Consider the following 17,681-nt stretch of genomic DNA (forward strand, 5'->3'; position numbering starts at 1 on the left):
ACAGACAGCTGTTGAGGTTGGGTCACGATGTATATTCAGTGCTGATTTTTAAACAGTAAGGGAATCAAACGTTATGGGGAAGAGGCAGGAAAGTGGAAGTGACGATTATCAGATCAGCCATGATCCCATTGAATAGTGGAGCAGAATCAATGGGCTGAATGGCCTACTGCTGCTCCTATATGTTATGGTCTTTTCAATTGATGTATCAAGCAAAGATATTTTCCATTGCAGTTGATCTGGATTATTAGTATGAGTGTTCTTAACTACAATCTCCTTTATTTACTGCCTCAGGTTTGGAATCGTTCCTGTCATCCAACATTTACATTGATTCCCGTGTTGTCTTAATCCTAGATTCAGGAAGAAGTTTTAGACTTGAAATTATCATTAAATCACTAAGTATCTCTGGAACATCTGGACATTAAGAACTTTCCAGCAGACTCCTGCTCGTTGGCTACAGCTCCACCTTCACTGTTATCCCCTCCGGGCTGATCTCAAAACTGTGACCTTGGGCTCGGCTCCGGCCCCTGCAATTGGATCCCCAGCTTCCTGACCCACAGACAGCAATCAGCGAAGGTGGTAACTGCACCTCCTCCACAATAACACTCAACACTGGGACCCCACCCCCCTCCAAGGATGTGTCCTCAACCTCTACTGTACTACCTACACATCCATGATGGTGTTGCCAAATTCCAAATGAATACCATCTACAGGTTTGCTGCCAACACCACCATAGTGGGACACATACCTAACAATGACGAGTCACAATACAAAAGAGAGAGAGGGCTTGGTGACCTGGTGCAATGGGAACAACCTCTCTCTCAATGTCAGCAAAACTAAAGAACTGATCATTGATTTTAGAAATAGATTTCTTACAGTGTGGAAACAGGCCCTTCGGCCCAACAAGTCCACACCGATCCTCTGAAGAACAACCCACCCAGACCCATTCCCCTACATTTACCCCTTCACCTAACACTATAGACAATTTAGCGTGGCCAATCCACCTGACCTGCACATTTTTGGACTATGGGAAGAAACCGGAGCACCCGGAGGAAACCCACGCAGACACGGGGAGAATGTGCAAACTCCACACAGAGAGTCGCCTGAGGCAGGAATTGAACCCGGGTCTCTGGCGCTGTGAGGCAGTAGTGCTAACCACTGTGCCACCGTGTTGCCCAGGAGAATACGCCCCCATCTACATCAACGGAGCAGAGGTTGAGAGGGTGGAGAGCATTAAGTTCCTCAGAGTGATGATAACCAACAACCTGTCCTGGGGTTCCCACGTAGATGCAACAGTCAAGAAGGCACAACAACATCTCTTCTTCTTCAGGCAACTCGACATGTTCATAAGGACCCTCACCAATTTCTACAGATGCACCATAGAAAGCATACTGTCCGAGCTAGTACCTTCTTTATAATGTCTATGATACTCACTGTCCATTCAAGATAAAAGGGAACAGGATGCATTTTCTTCAAGGAAATCTCCCACCCAGAGTGCAATGTGCACCTTTGTCACCCTCAATGCTTCCTGCAAGTGTCATTCAACATGGAGTACCAATTCCTCAGCCGAGGGGGGATGGTACATGGTCATTAGAAGGAGATTTCCTTGCCCATGTTTAACCTGATGCTATGAGACTTCATGGAGTCCAAAGTCAATGTTGAGGACTCCCAAGACAACTTCCTCTCAACTATATACCACTCTGTCACACCTCTACTGGACCTGTTCCACTGGTGGAGAAAGTGAGGTCTGCAGATGCTGGAGATCAGAGCTGGAAATGTGTTGCTGGAAAAGCGCAGCAGGTCAGGCAGCATCCAGGAAACAGGAGAATCGACGTTTCGGGCATAAGCCCTTCTTCAGGATTCCTGAAGAAGGGCTTATGCCCGAAACGTCGATTCTCCTGTTTCCTGGATGCTGCCTGACCTGCTGCGCTTTTCCAGCAACACATTTCCAGCTCTGTTCCACTGGTGTCCTGCCTCTGTTACTCCCTGTCTGGATGCATTCAGGGATCTGTGGATGTACACACCACAGTTCCTCTTATCCTGCATACTTCCTAGAATCCTACCATTCACATGTACTCTCTTGCCTTGTCAGTCCTCCCATTACCTCAAACAATCTTTTTACAAAATGGTCCATTATACAAAGGTTATTGCTCTGGTTTGAAATAAGAAGATCAAAACTCTGATTTATTTATATATCGAAACCATACAAATAAATAAATCTGAAATTAATAACCACCTCTAAATAATCACCTTGTAAAATCAAAAATAGTCATGGCACAAACCAGTTCCAGATGTGACCTCTTACTTTAAAGGACCCAATTATCAATATTCAATGCTGAAAATTTTTCCAACATTGCAGCAGAGCAGTAACTTAGCTAATGAATTTTTAAAATCAATTTTTTAAGTTTTATTAAGTTCTTTATTTTTTACCTTCAGAAGTTTTATAGATAAAAAGTACTTCTCCAAAACACTTAAAAATAAATCTTCCAGGGATTAGCAAGATTTCATAATGAAACTTACATTCTTTGTCCAATTGATCATGTCTATGATATTCAAGATAAAAGGGAACAGGATGGATTTTCTTCAAGTATCTTTTAAAGCTGGTGTTGTAAATTGAATATGTTAATGTGTCACTCTTTAGACAAAAGCATAACCTTCCTTTTTGGCTTTATGGATCCCATTCTATTCATTAAGACTGCTGCTGATTTAGATATCTGAAGGCTGCAATTGAAAGAAACTCATTAGGGATTTAGATTGAAGAAAATGATCAGTTCGCCTCTTGGGGTGATGAATCAGCTTCCAATCTTTCAGATATGACATACCTGGTCCCCTAGATGGGTTTCTGCAGGAGGCCGATTAATGAAGGTAAAAGGATAAAAAGGGAGACTTGTCTCCTCTCAGGTGCCTCAGGTTCTGTACAGAAAACACCTTTAGCTTGAGGCAGGATTAGTGCAAGAATGAATGCCTCGGTTTACATAGCTCTGTTTATTTCTGTGTTGTTCTCTGCAGAACTCACCATTTCATCTGCTGTGGGACAATTGGAAGAAAGCAAGGTGCTGCAGAATGACTTTAACCAAGAAATATTGGCAAACGCTGGTCTACCAAAGCAACCGAGGTCTTCAGGCTTGTTCAAACCCTATCAGCTCCTGGAACCGGACAAAGTAAACTCAGAAGTATGACTTATCGCAGTAAACTTTTGCTTAAAATATTTAACTGATTCTTTCATTATCAGAAGGAAAATGTGTTCAATTAACCTTAAAATGTTTTAACATAAGTTGTTAAATGTTTATTTGCTCCTTCAGCCTTCAAGGACACATCAGGAAGTTATTTGGGAGAATGAGCAGCTCCCTCTTGTTTGAGGAGTAGTCTTAATGGGACAAATAAGGAAAACCATTTCCACTGCCAGAGGGCTATTTGGCTCGTTGTGTATATTTAACCAATTCTCATTTTATAGTTCCTAGTATATCGGTTTCTACAGGTAAAACATGCCAGCTCACAATTTTTTCTCAGCTCCTGCACTATATCTAATAGTAATTATCTTAAATCTGTGCCCCCTAGTTACTGATCTTCTGGAAACAATTTCTTGTTACATATTCTATGAAATGCTTGCAACTTTGTTCACTACCATTATTACTTTTTTTTAAAAAAGGCTTTCTCTATTGTAAGAAGAGTTCCAGTTACTCTAGACTTGCCACATCCCACTGTCTGCCTTTATAGCTCCCACTCTGATAGTTCTCCACTTGTCCCTTTGTTAAACTTGAAAGGGTTCAGAAAAGATTTACAAGGATATTGCTGGGGTTGCATGGTTAACAGACTGAGTAGGCTGGGGCTGTTTTCCCTTGAGTGTCGGAGGCTGAGGGGTGACCCTATAGAAGTTTATAAACTAGTGGGTATAGATCAAGACTGAGCGGGGAAAGATTTAAAAGGGACCTAACGGGCAATGTTTTCATGCAGAAGGTAGTGTGTGTATGGAATGAGCTGCCAGAGGAAGTGATAGAGGCTGGTACAATTACAGTTTTTAAAAGGATTTGGATAGGAAGGGTTTACAGGGATATGGGCCAATGCTGGCAATTGGGACTAGATTAATTTATGATATCTGGTCAGCATGGAAGAGCTGGAGCGAAGGGTCTGTTTCTATGTTGCATATCTCTACGACTCGGTCTTAAAGTCAGTGACACAGATCATAATTGTTTTGCCTACTGTAAGGTCTCTATCTTTGGATTGATGTTCAGTTTGCCCACTTTACAATCCTTTGAAATGACCTCAGGGTGTTCTGTCCACACAGAATGTGCTAGAAAATGCATGTTTTTGTTGTTGCAAAAATCACTCTTGTCTTTGGTCTAGGATTTAGGTTTTGGAATGGACCCCAAAATTATTCAACCACCTTTTATGACTGCTGGCCAGAGATTATTTAAACGACTTTTCACCTTGCATGAGCCAATGAAAAAGCCTCTGTACCTCTCAGCCAAGAGGATGGATGCTCCTGAAAACTCCAATCAACTGGAACAGTTTGAGATGTTAGAGGCACATCGAGCCAATAACGATGGAGAAAATGGAGCTCTGCTTCCTGTGGGCAGGAGAGATTTTGACAGTAAGTGGTATGCTGAAATGGCTGTTGAGTTGATATACTGGGGGAAGATGGGCAAGTCGCAGAATATTATTAATTGAGCAATCTGCATCGGTTTTAATTTTGATTCACACAAATTTGCTTCATTTTCCAAAGCTTCTGTAGCTGGTGGATAAATTATGCAGTGGTTTTATCTCCTGTGGTGACTGACCCCAGAGTGTCACTTTTCTAGATGAATCCAGTCTGTCCAAAACTGCAAATGGCCAGAACTGTTTACCCCATACTAGTATGTAGGCTGGCGAACAAACACCAATCACATCATTTTTAGTGTCATTTTGGCACCCACATAAGAATTGGGAGGGGAAGCTCAAAACCTGGTGTTGAATGTAGGAATATGAATAGGATTTTATTTGATGTATTACTGCACTGTACCTCTGTACAGGTGACAAAGTGTTGTCTTATGTGCTTCACAGGAAGTTAGCACCATAGAAGTGCAACAGGGTAGCAGAGCAAAGTGCAGGATACAACTGTTGAGTAGGCCATTCAGCCCACCAAATCCACCTTGTCATTCAACATAATGGCCAAATAAATACCTCTTTCACACATTCCTTAGGCACAGGACCTCAGTCAATGAGGCAACACAGTACTGAGGGAGTGCTGCACACTAGCAGGTTCACCTTTCAGATGAGAAATTAAAATCAAAGTCTGGCAGCATTATATTCAAGCTAGGTATATTTAAGAGGGAGCTGGACGTGGCCCGTACAGCTAAAGGGAGCATGGGGTATGGAGGGAAAATGGGAATGGGATACTGAAACTGAGAGACTAGCCACAATCAAACTGGATAATGGTGAAAGTTCAAATGGCCTAACCCTGCACCTATTCTCTATATCAGTCCCAAGTCAAAATTTAACTGACTGTTTACCATCCTGGCAGTTGTAAAACACAGATGTTGGAAATCTGGCTCCCACATATATCTGCGCAGCAGTGGGACTGAAAATTCAAAATTATACCATTAAGAGAGTTGATGAAAGAGCATAGCTCTTTGTATCCATAATAGGGCTTTCCAAAATCAACTCTCATTAATACTGTTACAGCATCAAACAAAAACTGCAATGTCTCAACATTTTGTGTCTGTTACTCTAAGTTGTGTTGGGCAGGTCACCAGACAGAAATTGCTTGTTTTTTTTTCAAAATACTGCCTTGGGATTGTCAGCATCTAATGTGTGGTTCAGGGCCTTGATTTAATGTCTCTTGTATGAAAGATGTTACCTCCAAAAGCAGAGCACTGGGACAAGAGGAAGCCATTTCAGTCCCTCAAGTCAGTGGTCATTCATTTTGATTACAGTTGATGTGTATCTGGACTCCATCTACCCATCCAGTAAAACCGAGATCCAAATATCCAAGGTTTTGTTTTGAAAATTTCAATTGATTCACCCAAGCTCTCCCCCGCCATCCCCACACTACAACCCACTCAGTTTCAAGAGATTGTTGGAGGGTTAAAGAGAGTGTTCCAGATCCCCACAACTCCTTATATAAAGGGAGTGCTTCCTGACTGTAGTTCCAAATGACCTGGCTTTCATCTTAAGATTAAAGTGCCTTGTTTTGCTTTATGTAGGTGGTTCTAGATTGATTCCCTGCCTACTCAGAATCTAAAAGGTTACAGGAGGGATAGACAGGAACAAGCATCCGATACACAAACAAATCCACCATGGTCTTATTGACTAGCAGAGCATGCTGGAGGGCTGAATGGCCTATTCCTGTTCCCAATTTAGACGTTCTAGACTCTCCCAGACACCCGCAACCAGGCGAGAGTGTTTCTACCCATAAGTGCCGTTACTTTTTTTTTTGAAAATAAAGGTAACCCACCACCCAAATAATCTATTCACCAAATCAACAATTAACAAGCACTGCAGGGGCAAAGCAACAACAAAAAAGTGAAGGCAGAGAAGGATGAAACGAAGAAGATTAAATTAAAATGGTGTTAGCAGGGAAAGAGAACGCACGCCAGCCCTTACGGTGCCCATCTCTAATTGTCTCACAGGCACTGGACGCTCCCTCCCATGCCTGGGCACCCAGGCACAAACATATACTCTGAAAAATCTTAGAGTCCCTACAGTCTGGAAACAGGCCATTCAACCCAATGAGTCCACAGTGACCCTCCGAAAAGCATCCCACCCAGACCCATCCCACGACCCTATCCCTGCATTTCCCTACAGCCTACGCACAATCTACACATCCCTGAACATGGGATAATGTAGCATGGCCAATCCACCCTAACCTGTGCATCTTTGGACTGTAGGAGGAAACACAGACAGACAGAGACAGACAGACAGACAGACAATCACTGGAGGGTGAAATCGAACCCAGGTCCCTGGTGCTGAGGCAACAGTGCTGACCACCAAGCCACCCTCAAGAGGGGCAGATAGTAGGGAATGACTCTCCCCTGCATGGCCTAATGCCTAGATCAGTTGACCACTTAAACTAGGCCCAGGAGCAGGCTTAAAATGTATTAAATCAACCACATCAATTAGTTCACCCCTTTATCTAAACACAATCTGTGGGCGGAACGGTGGCACAGTGGTTAGCACTGCTGCCTCACAGCGCCAGAGACCCGGGTTCAATTCCCGCCTCAGGCGACTGTGTGGAGTTTGCACATTCTCCCCGTGTCTGCGTGGGTTTCCTCCGGGTGCTCCGGTTTCCTCCCACAGTCCAAAGATGTGCAGGGTCAGGTGAATTGGCCATACTAAATTGCCCGTAGTGTTAGGTTATGGGTAAAATGTATGGGTGGGTTTCGCTTCGGCGGGTCGGTATGGACTTGTTGGGCCGAAGGGCCTGTTTCCACACTGTAATCTAAAAAACAAGGATGTACAAATCCATTACTGTGGCCTTATAACATTCCCTTTCGAGACAGTATCATTTGGAAGGGTCTAACTGTATTGGAGAAAAAGCCTGAGGATTGCTACTTCAGCGGACTCAGGAGACCTTGGGTTCAAGTCCCAATTCAAAAAAGGTACAACAAGCTGCAGTCCAGGATCTCATTCTCAACTCTTTCTATTTTCTTTCCTCTATCACACAGTGCTCCGTTGCATGCTGGGAAGAGTTTATCGACCCTGCTGGCAAAACTGACGGCCTGGTTACAGCCTCAATATTTGGTGAAACTTTAACACCCCGTTATCGGACTGTGACTGTGCATTCATAAGTGATTGAAACTGTGCACTTAGACTTTCACGTGATTTATTCTGCATCTTTTAAACAGTGAAAGCTTTAAGCTGAAATTGTTCTTGAACTTTAGTGTATTTAAAAAAAATAAAATTTTGAACATTCTACGTTCATAAATCACAAGAGTGTTGCCTGCGTACTGCATTTTGAAAACAAGTTCACACAAATTACACAACTGATCAATGACTTGACATTTGAAAATCTCATCTAGTTTTGAAAAGAGGACAGAAAAAAATCCTAAACCCTAAAGAAATTGGTGAGTTTTGATTGTCCGGCAATTAACTTATTCTTGGCCTTAGTTCGGACAGTCTTTGTAGTCTTCCCCATTTTCCTCTCCAGTGAGGCAGGGGGACAGTTAGGTAGTTCATTTTCACAGCCCATATCATTATCAAATTCCATGCATTTCCGCTTTGACACCTTCCTGCTGCCTTTCCGATTTCCAACTTCCTCATTCCTAGCTTTCCCGAGAATTGCTTCATGTCCTCGTTTCCTTGGTAATTCCAACTGTCCTGCCGATGGTGGTAATATTTGAGAGGATTCAACTTGAAGGGAACAGAGAAGAGGAGGGAAATCTTAAAATTAGACAATGCCAGGCAACTTGCAAATTTTAAATTATAAAGTAAATTACTCAACATTTCTCCAGTGCATTTAAGGATGGGTAATAAACGCTGGCTAAACCAACGACAGCCATATCCCACGGATTTAGCCCTGCAAAATTCTTCTGTATCTTTACGCAAAATTCCTATTTTCAAAATTCCAGGTTGTAACAACTTGCTGCCTGAAAACCATAATATTCTATATAGGAGCAGAAGTAGGCCATTCAGCCCATTGAGTTCAGTCCATCATTCAATGAGATTTGGGGTGATAGAACATTACAGCGCAGTACAGGCCCTTCGGCCCTCAATGTTGCACCAACCTGTGAAACCAATCTGAAGCCCATCTCACCTACACTATTCCATTGTCATCCATATGTTTATCCAATGACCATTTAAATGCTCTTAAAATTAATGAGTCTACTACTGTTGCAGGCACTGCATTCCATGCCCCTAGTACTCCAAGTAAAGAAACTACCTCTGATATCTGTCCTATATCTATCACCCCTCAATTTAAAGCTATGTCCCCTCATGTTAGCCTTCATCTGAGGAAAGGCTCTCACTGTCCACCTTATCTAATCCTCTGATTATCTTAGGATGTCTCTAAGGAGTCACCTTTCAACCTTCTTTCTAATGAAAAGAGCCTCAAGTCCTTCAGCCCTTCCTCGTAAGACCTTCTCTCCATACCAGGCAACATCCTAGTAAATCTCCCCTGAACCCTTTCCAAAGCTTCCACATCCTTCCTATAATGCAGTGAAAAGAACCGGATGCAATACTCCAAGTGCAGATCTGATCTCCCACAACTCCACTTTCCTGCCTTTCCCCCATAACCCTGGATTCCTTTCCTGATTAAAAATCTCTCAGCCTTGAATAGATTTAATGGCCCAGCCCTGTCAGCCTTCTACAGTAAAGAATTCCACAGCTTATTTTGCTTAAGATCTGGAATTCCTGACCCAAACCTCTAACTCTCACCCTTTAGTACTTTATTCACTGGAATTTAGAAGAATGAGGGAAGATCAAATTGAGGTATTCAAGATGATAAAAGGTGTGGATAAAATAGATGTGGAGCAGATGCTTTCTCTTGTGGGCGTTCTCAGGTGAGACGTCATAGCCTTAGGATAAGGGGTAACAAATTTAAAACAGTTGCGAATCTGTGGAATTTGCAACCCCAAAGTGGGTTGGATGCTGGGACAAGGAGTACATTTAAGAAGAAGGAGTTGGATTTTTCATTGGTATTCGGTTGAAGGGTTATGGGGAGAAGGCAGGAAAATGGGAGTGAGAAATATATCAGCCATGATTGAAAGGTAGAGCAGTCTCAATGGGCTGAATGGCCTCATTCTGCTCCTACATCTTATGAACTTCTGAAAAATCCATCTCTTTGGCAAAAACCTTTGGTCACCTGCCTTAAAGTCTGCTTCTGTGGCTCAGACTTTTTCCTTTTTCCCTGAAAACTCTCCTGAACAACATTGGGATGTTTGACCAATCTAAGGTGCTGCATCAATCCAAGTTGTTGTGTCCTCTGCTTACCAACACTCCTGCTGGTGGAAATCATTTCCAAACAGCCAATCAAATAGCTTCTGAGGAGTGTGACATGACCCCACAGAGGAGATTATCCCAGTGTTAAATAACTCCTACATGAAGGAGGACTTCCTAACAGCAGACCTTAACTGGTTTTCCATCAACTGTTGTCCCACATTCTCTTGCATGAGGTGAAGTTTAACCATTCCATTTTCATACATCTCTATTGGGGAGCTCTCACCCACTGTCTAAGGCTCTAAGGTTTAACACCCTGTCCTCCTGTATTTCAGCTCTAACACTAAGACTTGCACTACTTTGCTATTTATCTATGTTTGGGAAAACTAGCACCCATGTATTCCAAGATTACTTCCCAAAAATGTTGCATATTTGAGATCATTAATTACTTAGTAAGCTCCTGCATTGTTTGGGGTGAGTTAGAAAGTAGAATGGATGAAAGTGGGCAATCCACTCTCCCATGGAATTGTCACTTTGGGGAGATGCAGGTGTGTGTACACACGTATGCTTGCAATCAGTTTCATGCAGCATTTATACATCATAGTAGCTGCCTCACACCCAAATTTGTTCTATGTCCACCATGGCTGGTCAAATTTGAATTTATTAAAATTCAGGAATATAAAGCTACTCTAATGATGACCAACTAAAAACCCATCTGATTCATTGGAAACCTCCAGGCAAGGAAATCTGCCATCCTTACCTGGTCTGATCAAACTGGACTCCAGTCACACAGCAATGGGTTTGACCGTCTGGATAGTAGGAATGGGCAGTAAATGGTGGCCCAGCCAGACTGTTTAAGGATGGCAGATCTCCTTCTCTGGAGGGTTTCAGTAAATTAGTTTTTTTTTAAAAAGGATTGATGGTCATCATTAAAATACCTTTCTCTTCTAGAATTTTATTAAGTTCAAATTTCACCAGCCATGAGTAAATATAATAAAAACTTCATCAACATATTCTATTTCTTTCTCCTTGGTGTTTATTCAGCTTCCCCTTAAAATGTATCTATTCTAACAAAGGATCAAGAGTAGACCACCCAGTCCCTAAAGACTGTTCCACTATTCAATTTGATCATGGTGGATCAGATTTCCCCCCATTCATGCTCTACCCCCGATATTCTTGATAAGCAAGGCAGTCAAAGGTTGTGTCTACGTTTTCAAACATTTCCAAAAGATTCAAACAGAAAAAATCCTCACCTGTCTTAAACAGTGACCCTACTTATTTTGAAACGGCAATCCTTGGTTCAAGGTTCCCCCACAAGAGGGGATCGCTTTACCACATCCAACCAGTCAAAACGGTAGGACCTTTTCTGTTTCAATTAAATCAGTTTTTACTCCGGTGGATAAAAGTCTCGCCTGTCCAACCTTGCCTCATCAGACGTACAGCCCTTTCAAATTGCTGTTTACTCAACCACTCCTCATTCTCATCCCACTTTGGCTCGAAAAGGTGTTCTAGTTTTTGGATTTAACAGCAACACTAAACCAACAGCCCACAGGTCTCCCAGAAATTGAAAGGAAAGCTGGAAGTAATATGTAACAGTCCCTTTAAAAGCTAAATCATTGTGTGCAGCCGATTTTGTCAAGGAATTTAAAACATTTTGCACAATATTTATCACGTGTGTACTCAGCCACACAATAGGAAAGAGCAGAAATAGCAAACATCAAAACATTTTGCATCACACAAAGACCTGTAACTTTACAATACTACAGTAATATGGGCCTCGAAGATCTCAGCTGTAAATTCCCTATGGAGTTTCTCCACAGTCAATTGATTAACAAGTTGCTTTGGGCACAAGTTGCTGTGAAGAGAATGTTAACCCTGTAGGGTTTTCCAGTGGTCAAAATTTGCAACTGCACTGTGACCGTTGACACAGGAGAATTGAAAGGGAGGTACTGGCATAGTAACTGACAATAGTCAGTGCTGACATAAAGAGGCTGACAAGCAAAGATAGTGGACAGAAAATTTTCAACCTGGTGATTTTTGTCTTAAGTAAAAAAAAAAAAGATTTATGATGCTATCCCTTTACCTTCAACAGATTCATCATCACAGAACATCGTGACAGCTGGTCTTGGTGCAGGTTGGACACAAGTTGGAGCCTGGCCAAAGCGGAGATCATCACAATGTTTGATGCTTGCTGCAGATTCCTCTTTATATGTACAAGAGAACTGTGACTTGATTAAAGTATGCTTCACCTGAAATATTCAAATAAAATCTCATTGGTGGCACTGAACACATAGCTGTCCCGTGTTGTGGGGAAGACAAAACCCCCTCAAAATATTTTAAGATAGCCTAGAACCTAGCCTTTTTATTTTTTAAGAAGGCAACTGTAAAGCATTGTGTTCCAGATGTAAATCAATTGGTCAAACTGCCTGGCTTAAAGTAAAACATACTTTATTCTTATGCTAAGATACAAACAAAAGAAATAAGAATTGGACCTGGCTAACTCTACTGGAAAACTTAGCAGACTAATAAATTAGTTCATGACTAAACAGTAAATGTTGTAATATAGTAACAATCACATAATCACACCCTTGGCAAAGGCAAATTCAATAAAATAGATTTTCTCACATGCAATTCTCTAGTTCAAGACAGAGCATTAAGAGAAAACTCGGACCGAGAACTGAAGTGCTTTTCTGCAGCAAGGAGACATGTATAGCAGCTTCCAAACCCCAACAGCGACTGAATGTCAAACTAAAATCCTGGTTCTGTGGGAGCTTGACTCCACCCCTTTCTTGCTGCTTCTATTGTTCCAACTTTTTTTTTTCAAACCTAAAGCTAGCTGCATTGTTAGGCTCTGAGCAGACAACTTGGCTCCTAGTTTATACCATTTCCTTTCAAAAGAAACAAAAAACAGAACAAATCTTTCTTAAAGGCACATCTTATAACACTCCCCCAACCTTAAGAAAAAAAATGAACCATCAATATACAAAGATGACTTCATTTGTACATGATTGTCAGGAGTGCTTCACATTTATGAAAGGATGGAATAGGCTTGATAGTAGCAATTCGGGCAAGGCAGTGACAATAGCACTGACCCTCCATCAGCACCACGGTCCCTTGGCACTGCACTGCCAGTCTAGTTTACATATCCCAATCTCTGCCCTGGGTCTTGACCCATGGTCTCCAGATGCTGCCAGACAAGTTGTAGAAAGCAAGGAGGAATAATGTCCCACAATAGCAGCCAGAAAGAGTATCACTGGTGACAGACAAGACCACCTTAGCTCTGGAGAAAAATGTTCTATTCACTTTGGATTGCAGACAAAGAATTCAATAAAATAAACCCAAGGAGCCTGATTAAATAGATCTTCTGTAAAAGTACGGTAAGGTCTGCCCAAGAACTGCTGGCAAAAGCTTTAAAAAAAAAAGAAAAAAGTCTCCCATTACACTTGGGATGAGTAAAACCACAGAAATATTCCTATTTGTTTTTAGAAAATGACATTAAGATGAATCAATGAGTGCACAGCAGGATTTCATAATTGAAAATAATGATCATTGCTGTAATGTAATCAACGATATTAGCTTAATGTAGTAAAGTTTAACAATACCTTGGCAAGGCTCTCTTTCTGAATTCTTTTCTGAACACGATGGTACAAAGGTTTTGGCAATAAGCTGCTTGATTGAGTTGGAGACCTAGAATAGAGAGATGATTTGAAAGGATTAACTGCAGAGAGGTTAGTGAGGTGGCATTCTGTGATCCTGAGTCTACCATCAAGGTGCCAACTATCAGCCACAATGCAAAATGGGAGAAGCTAAATGAGGAGCATATGCACTGACAGTTTCAGGAAACATTAATGTGGAGAGTAGAATATTGCAATTAAAGCAAGGTTTGGTCAAAAGGTCAGTCTCAAGACATTAAGGGAAAGGAAGAGACACTCATCCCTAGTTGCCCTTAAGGTGCTGGTGAGCTGCCTTCTTGAACCGCTGCTGTCCACGTGCAGTGGGTACAGTTTTGACCCAGTTACACTAAACAAATGGTGATATATTTCCAAGTTAGGATGGTATGGGGGCTCAGGGGGGAACTCCTATTGATGAATGGTTGTGTGGTACAGACTTCTGTTCTTTGTATCAACTGTAAAATGCCAACTGTGCCTCCAAGTCAGTTCAGAGTCACAAAGAATTTGGGGTCCAACTCCATTCCCAAAACTTGAGCATACAATCCACCCTCAGACTGCACAGTCAGAGGGACAACTATCAGCTGCAAACAAAAAACATTGCTGCTTTTCTGGGTGGATGTGAAAGAGTCAGCGACAATAACTTGAAGAACAAAAAAAGGTCACCCTGGTATCCTGGACAATGGTCATCCCTCAATCAACATAATCGGGTTAGTAGTGGAGAGCTTGCTTTGTGCTAATGACGCTGTTTGTGTTTTATATATAACAAAAGGTGGCAGCATTTCAGGAACTACTTAACTGGCAGTTCTTTCCTTATTAATCAATGTTAACTGAAATATAAAGCAGCCTCATACCTGAACAGGGTCAGCATGCATGGAACGCCAAAGATGCTGTCAGGTTGTTCAGTGCCATAGAGCAGCTCAGCCTTGCCTTCACTTGGAGGCCGAGCGGCTTCTTCATCCAGCAGCGCTATCAAAGCTTTCACCGTTCTCCGACCACCGTATGCTGTGGCATGGTTGATAGCATAAACCTTGGGCTAACAAAAGTATTTACCAAAGGAAAGAATAAGACCAATTGTAAAATAAAAAGAAACAAACATTCAGGCAACCACAGGTGTGCTGGCTCTTTGCTGGAACTGTCCTAATGAGTCCCACCCACAGAGCTCTGCAAAAGTTTGCTTTTCATGTATTTAATCAATTCCCTTTAATACCGAAACCGCTCCCACTGGCTTTCTAAGGCAGCAAATTCCAGATTCATAAATTGAGAAGATATGCAAACTTACAAAATAGAAGGAAGGCTATTCTGCCCTGCGAGTCCATTTGACTATTCTGTAAGATTATGGCTGATCTGTATGGCATTTTTTATTTCATTCATGGGAATCCCTAAATGGGCCAACACTTGTTACCCATCCCTAATTGAGAGATGGTTATGGAGGGTAAGCTGCCTTCCAGAACTGTGTTGTAGCCCATGTGCTGTGGACAGACCCACAATCCTATTAGGGAGGGAGTGTGCTGACTTCTACTCTCCCACCCGGCCTCAATAACCTTCGAATCTCCTGCCAACAGAAAGTATGCACCTTTTAAAAATATCTCCGCAAACTCTGTAAACATTGGACCATCTTTTGGAGTAACTGGAACCAGGGCCACGTGGATCTCTGATGATGAGATCACTGATTGGGGCTGTTAACCTGGGCTAATCAGGGAGCCCTGGCTGACAGATATAAACAGGAGCTTTCCCTTGTAAAATTGCTGTTAAATACAGCTGTAAATGTTAACTGTTTTTGGTAAACTTTTGTAATTTGTTTAATTAAAAAAAAAGAGATTCAGAGTCTCCTCAGTTTAAAAAAAAACAAACAGGAGCTTCAGGTAGTCTCCTCAGTTTAGGGTCACAGCCCAAGTTCACTGCACACATAAACAAAGGGTGACTTAGTGACAGGATACCAGCCTCTGTGCAATTATTTCACCTTCCATATATTTCAATTTGTTCATCATACTCATTCCTTTTCTCGTTTCGGAGCATGTAGTAGGGAGCAGTTTTGTAGGCAGCATCAGCTGGTACAGGTATATGTCAACATTGTTGGTCTGTAGCTAGAATCTATTGATTTGTAATTCTTGTTAAGTATGTAGTCCCAGTTTGTTTCCTGCCAACCTGGATCTAAAAGACAGGGAAGTTGGGGAGTGCGGTGTTCTTTTTTAAAACTTTAACTTGACAACAGAAATAGTGGGGATTGGGAACTTCATTCCCAGTGTACTAGTCCAGTGAGGTGTTACAGTACAACAGATTTAAGATGGGAGTAAGGGAATCCTTTCCTTACTGCACTGAACCACTCAAGTTCCTGCTCGCTTACACAGCCACCTGATCATTCTGTTAACTGCAATAAAATCCCAGCAGGGTTCGTAAAAGATTGGTGCTTTCAGATTGAAATTTACCTCACCCTATTTCCTCTCAATTACTAACTTCATAAAATTTCAATTTACAAGGCAAAAATTAAAAAAAAAGCAAAAGCAAAGATCAGTTTGTAACATCCAAGACTGGAGGCTTCAAAATTTAAATGCACTTTGGAAAAAAAAAAGTGATTTAAGAGGAGTAAAATGTTTCAGCCAGTAGTTAAGAAGTATCTGACAGATAATTTGAAAGTCAAAGAGAGACCATCTGCACAGAATGAGACCTGTTGCTAAGTGATTTTAAATCAGTAAGCTCATCCTTTGTTGCATAAATATTGAATACATTTATCCAAAAAGTCAGGCTGTGCTACTAATCCAGGGATTAACTAGAATCCCTGGGAGATATGTCATAAGGAAATTTGCCTGAAGCAACAACGGGAGGTTGATCAGAAAGGGCTATTACCCGAGCAGGGCTGATGCCAGTCATCATTTCATCTGTGCACTCATGCTGATCGTTGACGACATTATTAATCCTCATCGTTAGATCTTCTGAGACCTCCTCAGTGGCCAGACAGAATGAACTCTTGCTGCTTTTACCCTTCAACAGCCGCCTTTTGATGCAGGATAGGATCTGACCAGCTGCAACACTAAAAAAACAAAGACAATTATCCTCTGGTTGTCCTATCACTAAGTTACTGGCCAGTCTGCCTTCCATCATGAACTCCTCCAAAATGCTGCTACCTATGTTCTAATAAGCAACAAGTCCCAGTTAGCTATCATCTAGGCACTCACTAACCTGGATTGGCTACCAATCGATAAACATCTTGATTTCAAAATTCCAGTCCAGTTTTCAAACACCCTCTCTCCTCCCTATTGCTGTAATGCCAACCCTTTGCAATCACTTTCTCCAATTCTCCCCTCTTTGGCACCTCCCCCACGGAACAATTGAACAGGACAACGTGACTTGACTAATGTCTTGAAATCCCAGCAAAAGCTGCTGGCAATTTCAATTACATCTGGAATTTAAAAGAAAAAGCTATGGTTCAATGGAGAGTGCAGGAGGGCATGCCAGGGGCAGCATCAGGCATACCTCAAAATGCAATGTCAATGTGTTGAAGCTACCAAACAGGACTACTTGTATGCCAATAGCATAAGCAGCAAAGGATAGACAGAGCTAAGTGATTCCATAGGCCAGATTTGAGCTCTGCAGTCCTGCCACACTCTGTCATCAATGGCAATGGACAAGTAAACAGCCAGTGTAAACTGGAGGCCCATAAAAGCAGGACAAATCCTACTACCAATTACTGCCTCTTCAGCTTATGCTCGGTCAGCAAAACTGATGAAAGGATCACTTATTCAACAATAACCACGACTGACAAATACACTTTCACATACTGTGAGAAAAGAGAATAAAAGGGGGAAGCTCTCGGTAAAATGCAGGTGTTAACTGAATCGACTCTGAATTGGAGATTGATGGGTTGTTGATACCCAAGAGTATAGAAAGCTGGAGCCAAGTTTGATGGATGGAGTTTGGATACAGATCAACCATGACCTCACCTGAGCATCAGGACAGGCCCGAGGGGCTGAATGGCCTCCCACGCTCCAAAAGCTTTCTGAATTCAGTTAATTTCATTCTGATTTCTATCATTGCATTACTTTAGAAATGCAAATACACTGAAATTACTCTGCAATTGGCAACACAGCAACAGACAGACCGAGAGAGAGACACACACCCAGGGACACAGAGTGAGAGTGACATACACGAGAGGAGACAAAAACC

General features: G+C 41.9%; 2 protein-coding genes across 3 annotated transcripts in view; one reads left to right on the plus strand and one right to left on the minus strand.

The window, feature by feature from the left end:
* Positions 1–2,954: 2,954 nt before the first annotated feature.
* On the plus strand, positions 2,955–7,690 carry pmch (pro-melanin-concentrating hormone). Of its 2 annotated transcripts, none has more exons than XM_043708755.2 (3): positions 2,955–3,170; positions 4,342–4,588; positions 7,641–7,690. In XM_043708755.2, the coding sequence occupies exons 1-3, from the start codon at positions 2,955–2,957 to the stop codon at positions 7,688–7,690; spliced, it is 513 nt and encodes a 170-aa protein (XP_043564690.1). The 2 variants fall into 2 exon arrangements, with proteins under 2 accessions (XP_043564690.1, XP_087853688.1); XM_087997562.1 differs by having other exon boundaries at positions 2,955–3,158.
* A 98-nt stretch (positions 7,691–7,788) lies between these two features.
* The window catches only part of parpbp (PARP1 binding protein), a 48,907-nt gene continuing 39,014 nt past the window's right edge, over positions 7,789–17,681 (minus strand). The window contains exons 7-11 of the mRNA XM_043708752.2: positions 16,365–16,548; positions 14,372–14,553; positions 13,452–13,536; positions 11,933–12,098; positions 7,789–8,325 (exon numbers count right to left, since the gene is read on the minus strand). Coding sequence (XP_043564687.1) covers positions 8,021–8,325; positions 11,933–12,098; positions 13,452–13,536; positions 14,372–14,553; positions 16,365–16,548 — 922 coding nt within the window. The 3' untranslated portion in view covers positions 7,789–8,020. The remainder of the gene's footprint in view (positions 8,326–11,932; positions 12,099–13,451; positions 13,537–14,371; positions 14,554–16,364; positions 16,549–17,681) is intronic.

This window comes from Chiloscyllium plagiosum, unplaced genomic scaffold (genome assembly GCF_037043375.1).
Source record: "Chiloscyllium plagiosum isolate Xiang-an unplaced genomic scaffold, Cpla_swu_hap1 HiC_scaffold_19, whole genome shotgun sequence".
NCBI lineage: Eukaryota > Metazoa > Chordata > Chondrichthyes > Orectolobiformes > Hemiscylliidae > Chiloscyllium > Chiloscyllium plagiosum.